Below are 19,485 nucleotides of genomic sequence, written 5' to 3'. Positions count from 1 at the left end.
TAATCCCAGATTTTCCCCAGTGTCACCTTTTCTAGGAATGCTGGATCAACCATTGTAATACCTGTGATGAAATAGTGAGACCTGGCTAAAAAAGTGAAAAAGAAAAAAGAAGCACTCTGACAAAGTAAGGAGTGTATGAAGGCTGTGGTACCTATGACGATGTCCTTGCTTGCATAGCGCCTAATGCAACCAAAGACCACTTCTGCCCTATCTCTGAAGGTTTGTATAGAGAAACACTATTGTAAATAGCGGCCTTGCACACTCCTGCAGATAATGCAAATAACAGGGCAGTGTTTCAGGGCCTGTGGAGGGCTCCAGCCGCGGGCACCCTTGAGCAAGGAGAGGTTTCTGTTCTGGTTTTGCACTTCCCCAACCTCTGTGCCGAAACAGCTCAGCCCCAGGTGCCGGTTACCTCCTGTGTTCATCACAACTGCTTTGTGAAACAGTATTTTAGAAGTAATTTTGGTGGTTGGTTTTTTGGACCAGCAGGAGCTGCACAGAGACAGGTCCAGAGGGCAGGGGATGGCAGGTACTTTGGCAGCGTTGCTTCCTGCTGCGCCTGTCACCGATGTGTGGTGACACCACCATGGGTGATGGCTTCAACACGCTGTGAGGTGACGCCACCACACCAGTGGTGACACCGCCACGCCGGCAGGGCCATGACCATGCTGTGAGGTGACCGCACCCCGCTGGCGGTGACTCAGCCATGCTGTGCGGTGACGGCACCGCACTGGCGGGACCGTGGCCATGCTGTGTGGTGACACACGGGGCCGCGGTTTCCAGGGTTGGCTCCGCGCCGGGAAAGTCTTTTCGCGCAACAAGTGGGGCCGGCGGTGGCGGGAGGGGAGGCAGAGGCGGCCGCGGGCGGGCGAGGGGCCGCTCCTGCCCCGGGGCTCGGGCGGAGCCGCGACCCGGGCTCCCCCCGTCCCCGGCCGCGAGGCGGGAGCGCGGCGAGCTTGGAGCCGCCGCCAGCCCCGCCCCAGGCCGGGCAAGGCCCCGCCCCAGGCCGGGCAAGGCCACGCCCTCCGCGAGCGCCGGCGGCCCGGGGCAGGTGCTGGCAGAGCTTCGGACGCGCAACAGCGCATGTGCGGGTGGCGGGCGCCTGCGCGGTTGGAGGCGGCGACGGGAGGGGAATCGGGTACTCGGCAACCTTCGGCGCTTTCCGTGCAGGCCGGGCCGCCATTTTCTCGCAGGCTCCTGCGCGCGCTGTCCGCGCGGCTCCCCGTCCCGTTGCCCGCGCTCCGTCCTGCCCGGCGATGGACGGGTGAGTATGGGGCGCCGCTGCGCGCGGCGGCCCTGGCCCCGCGGCGGGCAGGGAGCTCGCACTGGGCCGCGGCCGCCTCTTGGCGGGCGCCTCGCGGCCGCGGAGCGGCCATTGCCGCCGCGGAGCAGTGAGGCCGCGGCGGGGGGGAGGCTCCGCGCAGCGCGGCCGCTCGCGGGGCCGCCCCTGGGGCCGCCCGGCCGGAGCCCGGCGGGGCTCGCGGTGCGGAGCCGCGGGGGAGAAGGCGGGAGCCTTTTGTTGTGGAGCGGCCCTTCCCCTCCCCCGCGAGGCGCCTTTGTGCGGCCCGGGCCATCGGGGCGGCGGGTCGGGACGGGGACGGGGCTCCCCAGCCGCTCCGGGCTTCCCGCCGATCCGCCGCGGGCCGGACGCGGCTCCTGGGTGCGCCCTGGCGCGAGGCCCTGCGGCCTCCCGGGGTGCGTGGCGGTTACTTGTGTTGTAGTGCTGGGAGTTGCAGATCCTGCCCGGGAAGCCGTGCGCGCGATGAGTACCGCGCTCTGGAATGCGCCCGCGCGCCCCTGCCCGCCTTCTGGGCTTGCTTTCTGTCTTGTCCTCTTTGAGGGGAGTGTTGTATTTGTTGTGCTTGTTTTCCCCCCCTTCTCTCCCCACCCCGCCCCCCCCCCCCCCAAAAAAAAAAGTAGCTCCAGAACTAATGTAGACACAATTACGTTACATGCTGGGAGTTATGATGTGACTCCCCCTAAGGAAAAGAGCCACGTTGGAGATGTCTTTCCTAGAGTTTCCATATGAGTGTATCCGATGATTGAATTTGTGATATTTGGCCGATACTGTCCCTTTTCAGCCTCAATTTAGAAAAAGTATTTGTTGCTTTCTGCTCTAAAAGCAACTCTACGATAAGCTGTGTTGTTGAACTTGAAGTCTGGTTAAAGGGTGGAGGGGAAGGGGAGAAAAGTTCTGTATTTATTGTTAAATTCTTCTATCTACTGTGTTTGTGAACTATCACGTAGTCCAGAAACTTAAGTTCCCCAAATGTGTTCTGGCAGTGTTGCTTTAAAGTAAGGTTTACTTGAAAGTCTGGACTCTTCTGGAAAAGTTTATAAGCTGGGGGAGCTCAGGAACTTTTGTAGGTTTCTTATCTACTTTCCCTTGGTGATACTCTGTTCTTTGCACATACTTTTTGTTATTTTGGGAAGTTGTTGACTATTTCTTTTCCTATTTATGATGCCATTGCAATACATTAAAAATAAGCTTGTTTAATGAGAATAAATCAGTTGACTTGTTTTTTTTTGTTGTTTTCTGTTTTTTCTTTACAGCATCGTCACTGATGTTGCGGTTGGTGTGAAGGTAGGATGTACATCTCACAAATAAGGGGTCAAATTGTTGATAAAAAATGAATTAACTCGGGTAATTGCAAGTTGTAAGACTTAACTAGTCAATAGCAGCTAACATGTAGCCATCAATGTGTATATTAACCAAAAATCCCTAGATCAATTTGAGAGTTTCTGAAAAGTACTTCTGTGGACACTGAACTGTAAATAGTTCTAGATTAATGTATTGGAATCCGCTTTTTATTTTAAAGCTTAATATTGCAGACTTTTTCAAAGGCAACTATCCTGTTGCGTGTTGACTATGAAAGATGTGCAAAAGTTTTTTTTCTTTTTTTTCTCACCTTTTCTCTGCCCCTTTTTCTGACTAACTACCAGTGGCTATCCGTAATGGGATACAAAATATAGGAGCTAGAATCTGTCCTGTAGCCAGAGAAGCAGATCCTTGCTTTGTTTTACTCTCTACCTGTCAAGTTAAGTTAGGAATATGTCATACTTTGGACAATAAGGCGGGAGTTTCATAATGACTATATGATTTACTTCACCTTTGTGTTCGGATCTACTGCAGGACCTCGTAAAATGAGACTGAGCAATGCAGGGCATGAAGATATGTGGCAAGGGAACATATAAGTTGTGTTGATGAATGCATGCAATGGATTGCATTTCAGTGGTATAGGTGGAAGTTTTCTCACGTGTGAAGTGAAGTCTGTGTATTTGTCCGGGGCTAGTAAACCTCTTTGGCTTAGACTTGGTTTTGATCCTGTTAATTTAGAATAGCTTCTAGATAAGAGTTAGTCTGTAGCAATACATACGTATGTGTGAGTAAACTCACTTACGGGAGTAGTTGTGAGGTGAGCTGTGTAGGTTTTGGGCCTGTCTGGCTCCACGTGCTGGGTGCGCTTAGTGTAGGCAAGCTTGAAATCACTCTCGGAATCAAAAAGAAGTGCAGTCATTAAAGGTGCTTTTGTGGTTGCTGATGCCAGTCAGAAATTCTGACTGGAGAGGTTGTTTCCCCGTTGCCTCGGAGAACAAGATGTTGACTCATAAAACTTCTTTAAGAATAATTTGAGAGTATGGAAGAATACCAAAGGAAATGCAGGTCTTTCAGAAGTAAACAGCCACTCGCATGAAAAGTTTTTGGGCCAAGAAATCTTCAAACTACTTTGTCTTGTCTAATGTAAAATAGCAATTTCAGATAATCCATGTATTGTCTGATCTGTAAGCTGGGAGGATCTGACTTCAAGAGAAAATGAATTTGGTATCAATTTTGTTCTTAAATATGAGGGACTTCATTTTATGATAATTTGAGAGTTGATAAAATGCATATATGAAGTGCTGTAAGTGCATAGTGTACTTCTGGAAATGTTTTCAGATGTTAGCTAGCCAATGAATTGAAGAATTTTCGGAGGACACAATGGCTACTTTTCATGGATTGTCAAAATTATATTATGAAGATAAGTAAGAATGTAAGATGGAACACAACACAAGGTGTAAAAAACAGTAAGTAGTATGAAATGCACAGAAGTAACAAGGTGTGCTCTTTGCTGTGCGGTCATAGAGTTACACTCTCTTTCTAAAGAGAAGAATCCAGTAGTGTGCTGGAGTGCAGCGAGTACAGACAGAGGAGGGTGGTCTTTGGAGAAAGCTGTTAGTTATGGGAGAAGTCAGCTGGACTGTTTCCTGGAGCTTCTGCCCTCCTCTTCGTAATTCCACCCTGCATTCTTACCAGCCTCCAAAATGCTGTGTGCAGCCAGGGGAACAGGCTAATATTAACTGTTCTCCAACTTTGTAGAAAGCACTGTGAAGCTTTTGTGATTGCACTTTTCTTCTCTGATTACTTTTCATTGGTCTTGATGAATTAATGACATTTTAAAATTGAAGAAGGCCTGACCTATAGGTGATGTATAGACAATTGGGAAGTCTCATCTGTCCTTTCTTTTATCTCCTTTTTCTTGTGTGCCTTGGGGCTGTCAATTTTGACTGTGAATATCAGCAGTTTTGGTACTCCTTTGGCAGTTGTCTGTACTGGAGGGCTGCTGGAAGCAGGCAAGGATTTACCTGTGCATGTGTGCAGTCAGCTTTTCCAATATGTTCATTGAACCTGAAGCTTTCTTGAGATTTTTGCAACTGCTGATCAGCTGATAGCATGAGAGTCACAGCATGTGTGTAATGTATTTGATTAAACTCAGCAAAAGGGACAGTAACGTGTGGCCCTTCTCTTTGGAAAGTGTGGCCATCTCTGATGTAACTTAATAAAATCATCAGTGACTTTGGTACACAACTGAGAATTGCATTAGCTATAGCCTGTCTGTTAGGGTAGCAGATGCTAGGAAGTAATGGCCTGGCACATCCTAATATTTTTCTAAACAGTAACGTGTCTCCTTTTTTTACTAAATGTTCAAGTTTTTGTGCAGGAAAACCATTAGCTAAAAGAGCATAGTTCTAAGGAAATCTGAGCAGGTGGAGAAGGAGGGAGTAGCAGGGTTTTTTAAGGGCTCCTGGATCATTGCTCATTGTTTGCAAACTCTGAGAGGTCATCTCTGTAGAACACCACCCCATTTTTGCTGTTAATGATTGCGTGGTGGAAATATTTGGATTTATTTAGAATTTGCATTTGAAATATCTGCAGTATAGTAAAAATTTTTAAAAAGTAAAAAGAACACTTCAGAAATCTTAGGAAGTTCTCAGAAGACATTAAGTCTGTCCTAGTGTTTTCATACCTTTTACTTTCAGTTTCTTCTTTTTTCTCCTGTTTTTAATATTGCTTCTAGTCTTTGCCACCTTCCTTCTTGATACTCTACCACTCGTTTTCTTTAAATAAGTTATCATTTGATTAATTTTTAATTATGTTGACTAATGCCGTATGATAGTCCACTTTTTTTCTTAGTACAGAGCTATAAATCACTAAAACTTGATAGTTGCAAACTTAAGAGATTGACAGTTCTGTCTGCTTTTGTATGTTTGTTATAATTGGGCCACTAGTAGAATGAGCTGAGGACAGTAATATGAGAAAAATGGCTTATTTAAGCCTACTCAAATAGGGGAGAGTACTATTGCCTGAGCTGTTAGGGGCTCCTCTTTAGAACTTAAGTGAGCAGAAGGTCTTTTTGTTCGTATCTCTGAACAATTAAAATTTAGATAAACTCTCCTGACTGTTTAGCTGTATTTGAATATTGTTTACAGTATGCACAGGCTTAGTTAATGGCTTTGATCTTAAAATGTTTCCTGAAGTTTACTTCTGTAAACTGGAGAAACTATCTTTTAATTTTCTGCTGGCTAGGATAATGCTTCTAAATCAAGTTTTGTCTTCAGTAATACTCTTTTGTAGCAAAAGGAGAGAGCAAAGAATACACAGAAAATTCTAGCAGTGAAATAAGAACAAAGTATGACCTAATTTAGAAGTTTTAGATACGTCTCTTCAGCAGTAGTATTTTGTTGCTACTACAAGGAACTTGTCAGTGGTGACTAAAAAAGCTTGTTACTCCCTTTTTAACAGTAACTTCTGTGAATAGACCCTGTTTAAATTGTGACTTTAGTATCTGTTTTTTTTTTACTATTGGTCTATTCCTATTTCTTTTTTTTTCTTTGTAGCTTTTTGTTTTCTTAAAATGTTCCTTCTGCCATGGTCGTGCATATGGCAAAATACAAAGAGCTAAAATTGGAGAGGAGGGAAAACGTTGACGATTAGCTTATGCTTTACAGCAGATCAGTATTGATGTAAGAGAAGATTAGCCTACTCCTTTGATGCATTTTCACATCTGTCACTAACTGGGAATCACCTATTTTTCATTTTTAACAGAGCACCTATACTTGCACCCTAACAAGGGGATTTGTAGGATCACCTGTACCCAGCCTCGGAAATATCAGCTACCAGCATGAAAATGCCTTTCCTGTTTTTTGGTGCATGCTTTTTACAAGCAAATTAAGCAGCCTATCACGAAAAGAAGGTGCTTTTTCCCTGTCACTGTGTTGTTTCTGGCACAGATGTTGACACAGTTACTTCACAAAGTTGTCTTAGCAACTTAACCAGGCCAAAGCTTGTCTTACATAATGAGTTATGGTTTTTATAAAACTTAATTTTATTTTAAAATGATAAAATCCTATTAATATTTTGCTTGTCCCAAAGCATTTTACCATATGATTATATAAATACTTGTAGCAATACAGACTTCAGGAGGATAGAATAAGAACAGGTTGCTTGGACCAGAGAAGAGGGGAAGACCATTGTTTTTGGTGTCAAAAGTGGCTCAAATTAGACTGTGGTTTCACAGATTGCTCAGAGGATTGTGATGTTTGCTGTAGGGAATTGTCTTTGTTCATTTACAGCTGCAACCCCCTCCCCAGCCATAAGGTTTTTGGTCAGAGCGTAATTTAAGGATTGACTTATAGATAGTTACATGGCAGTAGCTTTTAACTTTGTTTATTATAGAAAAATAGCAGAGCAGTAAAGACAAAATGCCTCTTGTGTCTTTTATTGTGATGTATAGACTGCTGCAGAAGGTCCATACTTCTAGGTGCCGCTATTATCCAATCAATTTGCTAAGAACATGTCCAGATGGTAGCTCTGGTGGATTATTTTTCCCTTATTTTAGTTCATTAGCAGTTATGTACTTCTTCAGAATAACAGTTTACATGCTGGTAAGTGGAATAGAAAATCTGAAAGGCTAGAATAAATATTTTTATTTTTATATTTTTTTATTCTATTCTAGTTTAGTTGGTCCTGAAAGCTTAAAGAGTTGACTAGTGTTGGGCTTGGCTTTTGCCTGTTCCCTTATTCCTTGAAAGTCCCAAGGCTTGGAAATGAGGCTGGACACTGTGAGTTAAGTGGAGATTAGGTGCTTGACTCCCCAGCTCTCTGCTTTAATAGAGTTCAGCGAGGTCCTTGGGTACCTTGAGAAGTTTGGCTCTTTCTCATGTTCTGTGTTTTTTTTTTTTTTTTGTTCGTTTGTTTTTTTAAGAGGAACATAGGCTTGTGTTTACATCTTGCTAATTTAAAGTCTTCGTCAGATTCTCTTGGTTGGGGAGAAAAGAGCATCTTGGAGCTAACTGTGCATCTTTATAAATTCGATACACAGCATACCTTGCCTAACACTGTTATCAGTGAAAAAGCTATTCTTCTCACCATTCCTTATCAAACACTACTGAATGTGAAAATATTTTAATTAGTTGTTAGAAGACAAAAACAATGTATGGTTAAGTGGGGACAGTACTGTCTCAAGGCAGAGTATAAGGCAAGTAAAATATATCCTCTTCATTTGTGTCACGGTGTATTTATTACACAAAGAAACATGCATCCTGTTTAAAATGAAGCATTCATTAAATACTAATCCATTTCATATGTAAAGTGAATAAAGTTTATAACTGCTGTGTTTAGGGGGTTTAAAGGCTGTTGTCCGTATAGCTTCCTGTATCCTCAAAATTAATTCAGTCTCTTAATATTGAAGCAGAGTGTGTTGTCTGGAGTGGAATGTTCACCAACCATCCTGAAATTTTCGGAGCTCTTATTCCTCAACCATTCTACTAGGTTTCTGGCTTTTTATTTTGAAATGTTCCCAGATGTTGTTAGAAACAGAGTGTCTCACAGTGCTGTTAGATTACTTTAAATCATGAGATATGTCTCTGGGTTTATCATACCCCTTGGGAAATACATGCCTGTAGGGAGATAGTGACTGGTTAAGGTGCAGTCAGCTAAAATTCTCTCCCCACCCTACTTTTTTTTTTTTTTTCTTTTCATCAGGTTGAGTGGGGAGAGCATCCTGCTCTTCAGGCTTATCACTATTGCCACAAATCACAAATTAGAGGAGTTACTTGAAAATGTATTTTTCAGAATCTGAGGGTATTCTCAATATCATTTTTACCAGGACTTAAAGAAATGTATTTAGATGATGCTTTGACTTTAATATAAATTCAGGCTTGTCATTCGTTTACTGTTTTTAGCAGTATCCATTCAGTGGGTTTAAAATGTTGGAAGAAGCTTTCATCTACAAGTAATGCTAGTACACTTTCTATAATACAAACTTTTTAATTTTAGCTTTAGTTAAACTAGGGTTTTCAAAAACATCAAATTAGTTGGAAAAGAGCTGATAGTGTGTGTCTTAAGTATCTCATCCCTCCCCCAAAATTCTCTTTAAAAGATTAAACTTCTTAGGTAGTTATCAAGCCAAGATTTGCAAGTTGTTAATGTTTACTTTTTTTTTTTTTTCTTTGCCTTGAATGTAGAAGAGTACTGGGGGAAGATACTGAAGTATTTCAAGTCTTCTCTGTAATATGGGAAATGTAGTTTGCAGAGCCTTCTAAATAGTGTTTTTTGTTTTGTTTTCATTTTGTTTTTTTCTGCTTTTAAACATCCTAGAAGGATTGTATGACCGCAGTGCCTGTGTTACGTAGGTACTTAATATATATTATCTAGCTTAGTTTGAAAGTTTATGGAAAAGAACATGGGAAGTCCAGCTGTATGTAGTAAAGCATTCTGAGTTAACTATGACTATTAAAGTAAGCAACAAAGTAGTTAATTCACTAAGCAAATTGTATTTTTCTTTCTTTGTATAATTGATTTTTGTGAATTGTAAAAGAGTCAGAGTATATGAAAGCAACTATATTTGGTTACTGAAGTATAGAAATGGTGTGTTCAGCTTATACAAAATATAAAACTATGTCTCTATATGTGTGCTGTTTTCCTAAAACACACATTCAGACTGAGTTGTGCATTTTTCACCCATTGGCAAGTGATCCTACGTGTCAGTTTTAGACAGTAAATTCTTGGTTCATTAAAGCCCTCAAGCCCTACGTTAATATGCTGTTTAACACTGTCAGTGGAAGTACCTGCCACTGGGGCCAAGACTGTTGCAATAGAACTGACCTAAATTAGTTGAAATGTCCTCAGTGTCACTTGTGAGATAGTGATGGAGAGCATCCCAAAAATGCAAAATGAGTCTGATCGTTCTGAATACAAGTAAGTCAAATAAGTGTTTCTGCTCTAATTTTAGGAAGTGTTTGTATCATAGCAGTGTCCATTCATATAGGAGTGGACAATGGCTTACTTAATACCCTTAAATTACTAGATCTGTCTTCGGATTTGCCAACTATCAGCTTAAGGTGATCCTTTTGAAATAATGCTTACCAGACAGCTTTACTTTTCATTTGTAATTCAGTCACCCTGTGCACAATACACTGGGTGTCTTTTGCACAGTAGCTGGCTTTAAAATATGTTTAATGATATACAGGGATGTCTAGGCTGCTTGAGAATCATTAAGGAAAAAAAGCTATGTGTATTTAATAAGGTTGTCTGGTCATGTGACAGGATGTTTTTGACTTTTAGCTAAACCTTGGCAGGTATTTATGATGCTGAATTTGAGGAGATTTTCTGTACGTTCTTCATGATCACCTGGAAGAAGATTCCACATGCGAACTTGTGCTGGTGTACTTTGGACTTGTGAATGCTCTGCTTTATAAGAACAAAGCAAGTGCTGTAGGACTTGTGATACATGTCCATATAAGAAACTTGAATTCAGTTGTTCTTCTGAAACAAATTTTTAAGCTTTTAAGTGTAATGACAAAATCTCATAATTAACCATGTGAGCTTACTAATGAAATGCAAAATACATTTCAAAATGAGGAGAAATGTTTTTAACTCTATACATGAAACAAATGCAGTAACTCAATATCTAGGTCATTAATTAACTTTGTGCTCCTCCTGTGTATTAACAATTCTACAGCTTTTAAAAGTCTGATTACCCTGAGTTTATGAAATCATTCATATGTTCTGCTTGTCAGGAGTTGCGCACAAAAATAAGTTATTGAGCCTGAAGATTTATTGAACAATTCTGAGTGATCTCAGAATTGTGACACTTCTTCCAGGTTTTGAGAAGAGCATTTGTTTGGTACTGGGAATTTTTCAGTTTTTACGTAGCAACCGTTGAACCACTGCAAACCATACCCTGACATACTAAGGAAAGCCAAAATAGCTGCTATTCTCTGGTGCTGCTTCTGCCTGTCCAGGCAACAAGGGGCTTCCAAGCAAGGCTGGGTAAATAGCTGTGAGCAGTAATGACTGCAACAGTCACCAAGTGAGTTAACTCACTGTTAATCCTGAAATGTGAGATTTTTAGTTATGCAAATCGTATTAGAAAAATAGATAATTAAAGGGAAAGGAGAGCTTATGTTTCAGCCTATACAGTGACAACAGGCATTTAGTATGACAGTTGCGATGAGGAATAATGTAGTTTCAGTACTGGAGAGTTTGCATAACTTCTGACTCTTCTCAGTTTTGTCCAGTTAAATTTTTGTTTAATTATGTCTCACTAGTAGATCTGCCCTTACGTTCAGGGGGCAAGACCTATTGCTGGGCATTACAAATTTTGGAAGGATGTCGGCTCTGTTGATTTGTTAGGCACTGCTTTTATATACTCTAGGAAGCCAAGAGTGTTTGACTATTTGTAAAAATTTCTTTGGAGGTGATGTTAGGAAAATTAGAACTTTAGTGGGTCTACAGGAGCCTACACATATGTCCTGTTTCTGAGGATTCTGTATTTTAGATGTGGAATAAGTACTTTAACATGCTGGTAGTCTTGTTTATATATGCAGTGGAGGGGGATAAACTGGGGAAAGTTTTTATTTTATGCATCTTGCAACTGTGTTGCAAGGAAATGTGTTATCCTCATGTTAGTTTAGTACTGAGTTTCATGTAAAATGAGCTTGCCAACTTCCTTTGAGAGTCTATTACAGTGTCCATTGCATAATGAAAAGCACCTGTTTTTATGAATATGGGTAGTAGCTGTTTTTTTCCTCTTCTCATTCTTAGCCGTCATCTGACCTAGTGTTGATGGTGCTAGTGATAAGGAAAACTTTTTTTTAATTACCAAAAGATCCAGTAAGCAATTAAAGATAACATTTAAAGGATGTGAGGCTTATGTGATTTTTGAGAATTGGGTATGTGGGTGGGTGTGTGTTTGTTTTCAGGTATTCAGAATACCTGAATATGTTGGGGGCTTCTTTCCCTCTCATCCACCCCCTGGTTAAAAATGGTGGTACTTTCATTTGAATCTTGTATACCCTGAAAGGTGAAGGAAGGAGTACATTCAAAGTATCCAGGGGAGAAATAAAGAATATGAACCTTAAGATTTCACCCCTCAATTATCATTTTTCAAAGAGGTGGGGGGAAGCAGTTGGAGGGGGAAGGAATAAAAGCCTCTCTAGTTTTGTCTAGTTGTGTAGGGATCATCTCATAAATGAGGATAACCTTTCCTTTTAAGTTAAGTTTTTAATATAGACCTTCCTCTGACTGCCGCAGTCCACTTCCAAGTCAGCTTCAAAAAGACCTATTATTTGACACTTGTTGTCAAACTGTAGAGTTAAATTAAAATGAAGATGTCACTCCCTGCCTTCAAGTGTGTTGTAGGACAGGTGGGTACCTCCAAACCATAACCTGTTAATTCCCTATGAAGAAAGCCTTTAAAAGTAGGGATGTTGGAATTGAACTAAATTCAACATATCTCTTTGTAAAGATTTCCCTTGTAGTTTTGGTTAGATATAATTTAATTTGAGATCCTGGACAGGCTTGTTGTTCGACACTTCTTGTTGTCCCTGAAGGTGGCTGCATTTCAGTGGTGGGTGAAACAACTATGCTTAATCAACTCTCATTTCAAAGTTTGCCATGTAAATATATTGCTTTACTTAGATTTCAAATTGTTCTGCATTATCTTAAGAGGAAATCTGCCGAAGCAAAATAGTTTTGATTATGCTTGCTTACATTCTTCTAAGATTTTTTCCCTGTCAAACTGACATTTTTAATATCATCTTTAAAAATATAAAATAGAAGAAAAAAAATCTCTTACTGTCTCTTTCTTTTTAGAGAGGATCTGACGAACTTCTTTCAGGCAGTGTACTCAATAGCCCGAACTCTAACATGAGCAGCATGGTAGTTACTGGTAAGTGATGCCATTTCAAAGGAGAAATATATCGTTTATTCTTGGACTCGTTTCCTGTTTACAAGGGGAAAATACTGAAAACAGAATCCGTTGCGTTATAGAGGGGTAAACTATTGCCATGCATCAGACTAGAGAGACCTTGTATCTACTGTCAAACCTCGGGTGTCTGAGAAGAGCAGTCCCTTAAAACAAAAGGAAACCCTTAGCTATCAATACAGTAAATTGGTGGTGGGTAGTGGGATGAAAAATTACACTTGTCTTGTGCAGCTGCCTTGAGTAAGGAAGCTAAGGAATGACAGCTACCAAGGAAGAGTAAAAAACTCCAGTAGTACATCTTTTTCATATGTAGGCATTTGCATATCTGGGCATTACTACTAAGAACACTGTGCCTTTTTCATAATTTACTATCTTTTCAGGAAAACAAATTCCTCTGTTCTTATTTAGATTGTCAAAGCAAGGAACTTCATTTTGCTGCTGCAGTTTGAGGTGGCAGCTTTAGAATCTATTAATAACAGCGAAAAGTAAGACAGTTTTCTAAATTTTTGATGATGCTAGATACAAAGGCTTTTCACGAATTGGCAGATAATATACTGCTTTTTATGACAGTTTATGGTCCTATATGCTCAACTCCTATTTGGCTCCTTTGGACTGGTCATATCTCTTCCTGTTTTTGTCATACATAACTACTTTTTTTCTCCTCTTTCTTCAGATATGTGGATGAAATAGTTTATGGCCTCCATGTTAATGAGCTTCCCAAGTAGCTGCCTAGTTGTTGCTTGAATATGCCTGATGGATCTTTTTCATGCTTTTATGTAGTAAGGATACCATAATCATTTATATTCTTCTCCCAAAAAGTATAGTTCTTCCTTTGGATCATTTTACTGATCAGTTGCATGGTTGCACAACTGCTGTATCCTGTGGAGGAACAACAGAGAAGAACCACTTGCATTTCCTGCACCTTGAGGAAACGATGCTTCTCTGGCACAGATGAAAAACAAATGAAGTGCATTTACAGCAATTTCAGGCTGTCAGAAGATTCATTTGTCTCCTCTGATTTTTCTGAGTTGCTTCTGGTTTTCAAAGATGAACCTCTCCATTTTTATTTTCTAGATATTCTCTGCCATATGAAATACTACTATTTCAGCAGTTTGTTTTAGTTAAATGAGACAGGAATTAACTGGAGAATAGGTTATGAGGGTTTTTCCTGGGGAGGAGGATGCTATTGTCTGCTGTTAGGGTAAACGTATTTTTTCTTGAAAAATTCCATATAGTTTCAGAGAAAGTTTTAGTTCAGGAAACTAAATGCAAGTTAACTTATCAATGGGAAGACTTTTAAAGCTAAAGACGAAATACAAAGTAAAAAATATTTTTGCTTTGAAAGTTTTGCTTTCTTAGAAAAATCACAGAAGCATTCTTAAGTCTTAACATTTTAAGTAGAGATAACTTTGTTCTCAAAAGTCTTTTACCTTTCTCAAAAGTCTTTTACCTTCATTTTCTATTGTAATAACTGTATAAGTAGTTGTAAGAAAGCTTTGGGGTTAGATGTCCTGCTGACCTACCGTTGTTCCTGTGTGTTTTATTCTTCTCCCCTCCCTTTTTGCCCTTGCTTAAGGTATGGGTCAGAGTGGTTTTTTTGTTTCTTTTCCTGGGGGTGGGGATGGGGGGAGGAAGTGGGTTTGTGACATGGGGGGAAGTGTGAAGTTTTCAAAAGACCTGATTCTTTGCATTTTGTATAAGTGAGAGTTTTGATGTCTCTATGCCTGAAAAAGTTTTACAGATACTACAGGAGCTCATTTAGGGCCAATACTGCTAGTTGCCTACCATGAAACGTGATTGATGTAGGGGGGAAAATAAGCTAGGAAGACAAGGCGGGGGGGAAAGGCAGTATTATAAGTGGAGGCATTCCCTACAGAGGTCAGGGTGACAGGCAACTGCGATGAGGACTAGCAGGTTAGCTAGGTGTGCAATTTTAAAATTTTACTTAGCACTTTTTTTGAGAATAATTACAATTTATCAAAGGCAGGCAGCTGGAAGATAAATAGCAAAAAAAAAAAAAAAAAAAAGCTAAAATATCCAGTTCATTGTCTAGTTTTGACTTTACTCTGTAGCTGCCCTGTTTATTAGAAACCAAGAAGTACTCACTCTGGACTAGTACCATTTCCTTGAGAAGTTTAGCCTGTAGATTCTGAAATGATTAGGTTCTCAAGTGGTTGAGATGAATAAATGTGTTGGTGAGGGTGTTCTTACTTTCTTGTGTCTGGGTGTGTTTTTACCAAACTCCCAAAGCTAATAATGTTCACGTGCTCCTTGGGTTCAAAAGATTAATATATCTTTCTTTTTCTTTGTTTTAGTTCTCCAATACTGAATTTTTGTATAAAATAGTTATTCTACTGTAGCCATAGTGATGAATCTTCTTCAAAGATTCTAGCACCTATTACAGAGTCTGTAATGATTGATCAATCTCCTTGTAAAGAAGGCACGCTTCAGAAATTGGTTTACGCTAACTTTAGAACTAATATCTGTATATGTCCTTTCATTCCGTGTAGTTCGGGAGTGGTGTCATGATTTTTATGAAATCTGGATATTGTTTTCTGCAGTACCAAGAAACCTTTTCGGCTTTTGACCTTGACATTTTCACTCTCTGATCCCATGATATTTTCCAGACTGCTATCTAGATGAACAGAAGAAAGAGGCAGTTTATTTTCATAATCTCCTAAGTCCTATAAGAGTGTGCAATTCAGAAAACATACTTGTCCCAGCAGTGCCCTAGCAGGCTTAAACTTGGTACTAAGACTTAAGAATCATTGACTTGTTTCTTTGTAAATCTGTACTATAGAAATGCCATTTATCTGTTTGCTTATTTTAATTGGAGAAGTTGTCAAAAAGAAACATTTATAGATATGGGTGTTTTTGGTAGTTTTGTGGGATGTGTCCTTAAGGGTAAGATTGGTGGGATTTCTTTAGAAGTGATCATTCTGACTTTTAATAGCAGTAATAGGCTTGGTGTGTGTGTGGGGAGGTGTTTTTGTGGTTTTATTTTGTTGTTATGCCGCTTCCTTTCAGTTAGGCACAGTACTATAGTACTTTTAACGCTCATCTGAATACTTTTGCTTTCCCTTTTTATGCTTTCCTTTTTAGTAGGAGTAAGCCAAGCTGCTTTCTGTGTTCTGTAGTGCCTCTTGTATACAGATCTCTCCCCTTGCATTTCGTTGCCCTGTTTTCCCCTCTTCCACCCACAAACCCGATTAGCAGGGAAATATGCATGCCCACACATACACATGCACTTTTTGCATTCTTATTGGTTATATGGTTGAGAAGATGGAAGTAAGGAAAATGACAGCATGTTAGCCTGTTGTCTATAGGATGAAATTTGTTGCTCACAACAGGAGGCCTCAACCCTGAGTGGCTCTTAAACAGCTTTGGTGTCAGTATTTCTCTTCAACTGGACTGCATAGCTAAAGGGAAACTGGGAATACTTGGTAGTGACATCTGTTGCAGATGAAGGTACTAGCCAGTATGTTGTGTCTCTTGTAAGAGAAATGGTCTTTTGGATAAGGGAGGACAAGCTCTTCAGACTGGAGTTTGGTCACCAATTGCTTCTGTACCCCTTACATCTGCCGTTTTCTTCTGGGTATCATTTGGTTACTGCCTTCATCCTCATGGCATTTCATTTAAGCAAAGCATGTGTATTTAAACATACAAAAATAGCTTTTACTAAAGCAATTTATTAGCAATATGGAAGAATATGTTTCTGCAAACACTTGGAGGGAAAATCCCTTCTGCTACATCTGAATGTTTTGCAAAGGATGACAGCTTATAACGTTCTAGTTCAAAAAATATTGGAGCCCTTTGAGAAGCTTTGTGACTTCAGATGTTTAAGTTTCTGAGCCTTGTAGAATAGCCGATGTTGCAATGTTGAGGTGGTATTGGCAAAAGCATGACATATAAGCGTTGTTTAGCTTGTCTGAAAATACTGTCAAAGTCCATTCTTTTCTGCTCCGCACAGCATAACCTCTCTGCACAGCATAACCCACTCTTCAGCACTGTGAAAATAAATACATAAATATATATGTATATATACATATATTTAATGCCGTTATGCAGCAGATAAGACTTGGTGAAAGGCAGTTCAGGTAAACTAAAATGTGGTTTATAACAGCCTAAGCAACTACATGTAAGTACAGCTAAAAATACATTTTTTCATTTTCCAGTGCTTTGTCTGCTAAATGCAGAACTGCGTATTTGTTGCATATTCTTCAGCTTTTAAACTTTTTGGGGAAAAAGAAATTCTATTTTCCTTAAGAGATAGGAATGAGAATTCCTTTATGACAAGTTAATTTTGTGTTCAAGTTTGATTTTTGAGCCTGTTTGCCTTTCAGGTGCAGGTATACCTGATAGAAGTCCTGTAATAGTTAAATGTATGAAGGTGCTTGTACCATGACTGGTAGTGTTGAAATATGCAAAGAAGTATCTACACATATGTATGTGCGTATATATAATATTTTTGTATATAAATGTATACTTATACAATATGTATATGTGTGTGTATATATGAATATATACATATACATGCATATATACATTTATATGCATATATGTATATTGTGTGTATATATACACATATACATAAATATGTAGATGAACAGTACAAGACACTGAAAGCTGCCCAAGACAAGGGATTGTAATAAAAAATTGCCAAATTTTCTGTTTCAACCATTGCCTCTTTTATTTTGTTGTGCATTAAAGTTCTATTAGTACCAACATTTCTCATTTTTGTTTCGCTATTGAGCCCGCTAAACTCTTGGAGCTTTAAACGATACTGTTAATCTCTCTTTTTTACTTATTTAGCAGTGAATGTTAACAATTAGTATGGTGGATAATTTATTGTATTAACTTAGCACTCTACCATAGAAGCTAATTATAGTAGTTCGTAGTTCAAGTTCTTTGTTTAACTTGGGGAATAAACTTAGATGTGTTTTTATAACTAATAACCAATTTTAGTTAATGTGTTAGCAGTGCTTAAATGTAGGTAATTTGTGGACTATATATTGGTGAAGTGAGAGGTTTGGCGAAGTACAGAACATATGATTAAATAAAAATTAGGAAACTTTTAAAAGAAAATAACCTCAGTATGAGAGAAATAGTGTGGAATTTAAATGTAATACTTCAGTTAATTTCTCTCCGCTTCACTATGCCCTAATTTAATTTTATTCTACTTAATTTAATTAACTTCTACCTCAATTACAAAATATTATTACATATTATAAGTTCTGAAGCTGTTTGTTTTGTGCAGTTTGTGTTCAGTAACCACTGCTGCACTTAATCTTTCTGTCTGTTCATAATCCACAGTTTAAAGGAGGTATCTTCTGAGTGCAGCTGTCCTTTTTTGGTCACATGTGTTCTATGTATGGAGATAGGTCCTGTATTCTATTTGATAATAAATTTCATATTAAGCTCATCTGGACAGGCAGCACTTTCTATACTGGCAACAGCTGAGAGTAAGACTGTTAAGAAACATTTTCTGTACGAAGTGATCATGGTGGAAAGCATGAGTATTTAAATGTTTTTGTATCTGGCTATTGACATATATTGAAGGCTCTGATGCAGACTAGTCATTTGGGTAAAGAGGGTTTATCAAGTTTTCTACTACTGCAGATATGCTGGTTTTTGCAGTCTGTGCCCTGTGAAGTTTTTTATCCTTTCTTCTTCCTTTCCAAGAAGCAAAAACAACTCTTTAGTGTATTGTCTAGGCAAAATCTTTGCTTGTAGCACCATATTTCTGTATTAAATATATATGAAAATGAATACTCACAGTTCAGTTTTCAAATGTTTCATGGAGCCTTTGATTTTCTCTTTACTACCGCTTAAGACTGATTAATAACCAGACTAATATTGAGCAATGTCTTTTAGTCATACTGGTTTTATTTATGATGGCTTTTCCACTGTAGAAATTGCAGCATTATACTCTTCAGAGCATTTTTGTATTTATCAGAAAGTGTTAGTGTCAATAGTCTCTCTGAAAAAAAGATGATGTTATGCTTAGGATCTTGCTCTTGACTTAGCTTTTAGCTTTGTGGCCACTGGTTATTGTGCTGGGCTTCGTTAGAGTATAATGTTGGTGCTTTAACAGTAGCTGAGTTTCGCTTTCAGTGGCTCTGAATAAGTTGTTTCCATAGTTTAAATATTGTGGTTTTTCATTTCCAATTATGGTTTAATGATATATCTCCAACTGGGAAATAGGATTTTGTTTGTTTTTGCTTTTAAGTGGCAAATAAGAAAGACTTCAGAATTGAGGAGAAAAATTCATAACATTGCTAAAGATTCCAATATCTTAAAAGGTAAATTTTATTTTTTCCACAGACTTCTGAAAATGTGCATATTTAGGGCATGCATATTTAATATTAAACAAATATGTTTGTATTGTTACAATTACATAATGAAATAATTGGTATCCTCAATATCGTTAGCCTGTGGCTGAAAAACAGAAGTTAAAAACAGTGCATGTTCCCTTTCTTGTCAAGAAGGACAAAAAGAACAGAGCTTCTTACCACTTTTTCTGTTGTTGGACCCTGATTATTCAGTTCTTCAGATAAATTGGTGCTTCTTGGAAGTTGTATTTCCCTGAATGAGGGGAACAGGGGTAAGAGGGAAAATAATCTGTTCCTTAATCTGTAACAAATTGAGATATTTACCATATGTCCTTGTTTATACAGTCAGTAGTGCAGAAATATGTGCAAGCCTGAGTACAGAAAGCAAAAAAAAAATAGTTGTTTCCCTGTATAAGCAAATACACAATGTAAAGTGGTAACCAGTAGGCAGGAAGTTTGTACTGAATATTGGGGTCAAATAATTGATACTTAATTGACAATAAGAAGTTTGCTAATTGCAAATCATATATTTAAACTTAACTTTACACATTATGTTACATATAATGTTGTGATGTGTGATTAACAAAATCTGCAAATGTATGTTTAATGACGTAATTCGTAATTAA

The 19,485-nt window shown here is 39.1% G+C and overlaps 1 protein-coding gene across 5 annotated transcripts in view; it reads left to right on the top strand.

The window, feature by feature from the left end:
• The first annotated feature begins 1,141 nt into the window (after positions 1-1,141).
• The window catches only part of PTBP2 (polypyrimidine tract binding protein 2), a 42,178-nt gene continuing 23,834 nt past the window's right edge, over positions 1,142-19,485 (top strand). For 2 of the 5 annotated variants that reach the window (XM_088524485.1, XM_088524484.1), the window contains exons 1-3: positions 1,142-1,264; positions 2,554-2,584; positions 12,416-12,491. In XM_088524485.1, the coding sequence (XP_088380611.1) occupies positions 1,257-1,264; positions 2,554-2,584; positions 12,416-12,491 (115 nt within the window). In that variant the 5' untranslated portion in view covers positions 1,142-1,256. The remainder of the gene's footprint in view (positions 1,265-2,553; positions 2,585-12,415; positions 12,492-19,485) is intronic. The other 3 variants (XM_088524488.1, XM_088524487.1, XM_088524486.1) reach the window with 3 other exon arrangements.

This window comes from Tinamus guttatus, unplaced genomic scaffold, assembly GCF_059628265.1.
Source record: "Tinamus guttatus ecotype Peru unplaced genomic scaffold, ASM5962826v1 Tinamus_guttatus_pri_ptg000211l, whole genome shotgun sequence".
NCBI classification, from domain to species: Eukaryota; Metazoa; Chordata; class Aves; order Tinamiformes; family Tinamidae; genus Tinamus; species Tinamus guttatus.
Note: the sequence above shows the minus strand (reverse complement) of the source record. Positions and strands in the feature narration are given on the sequence as shown.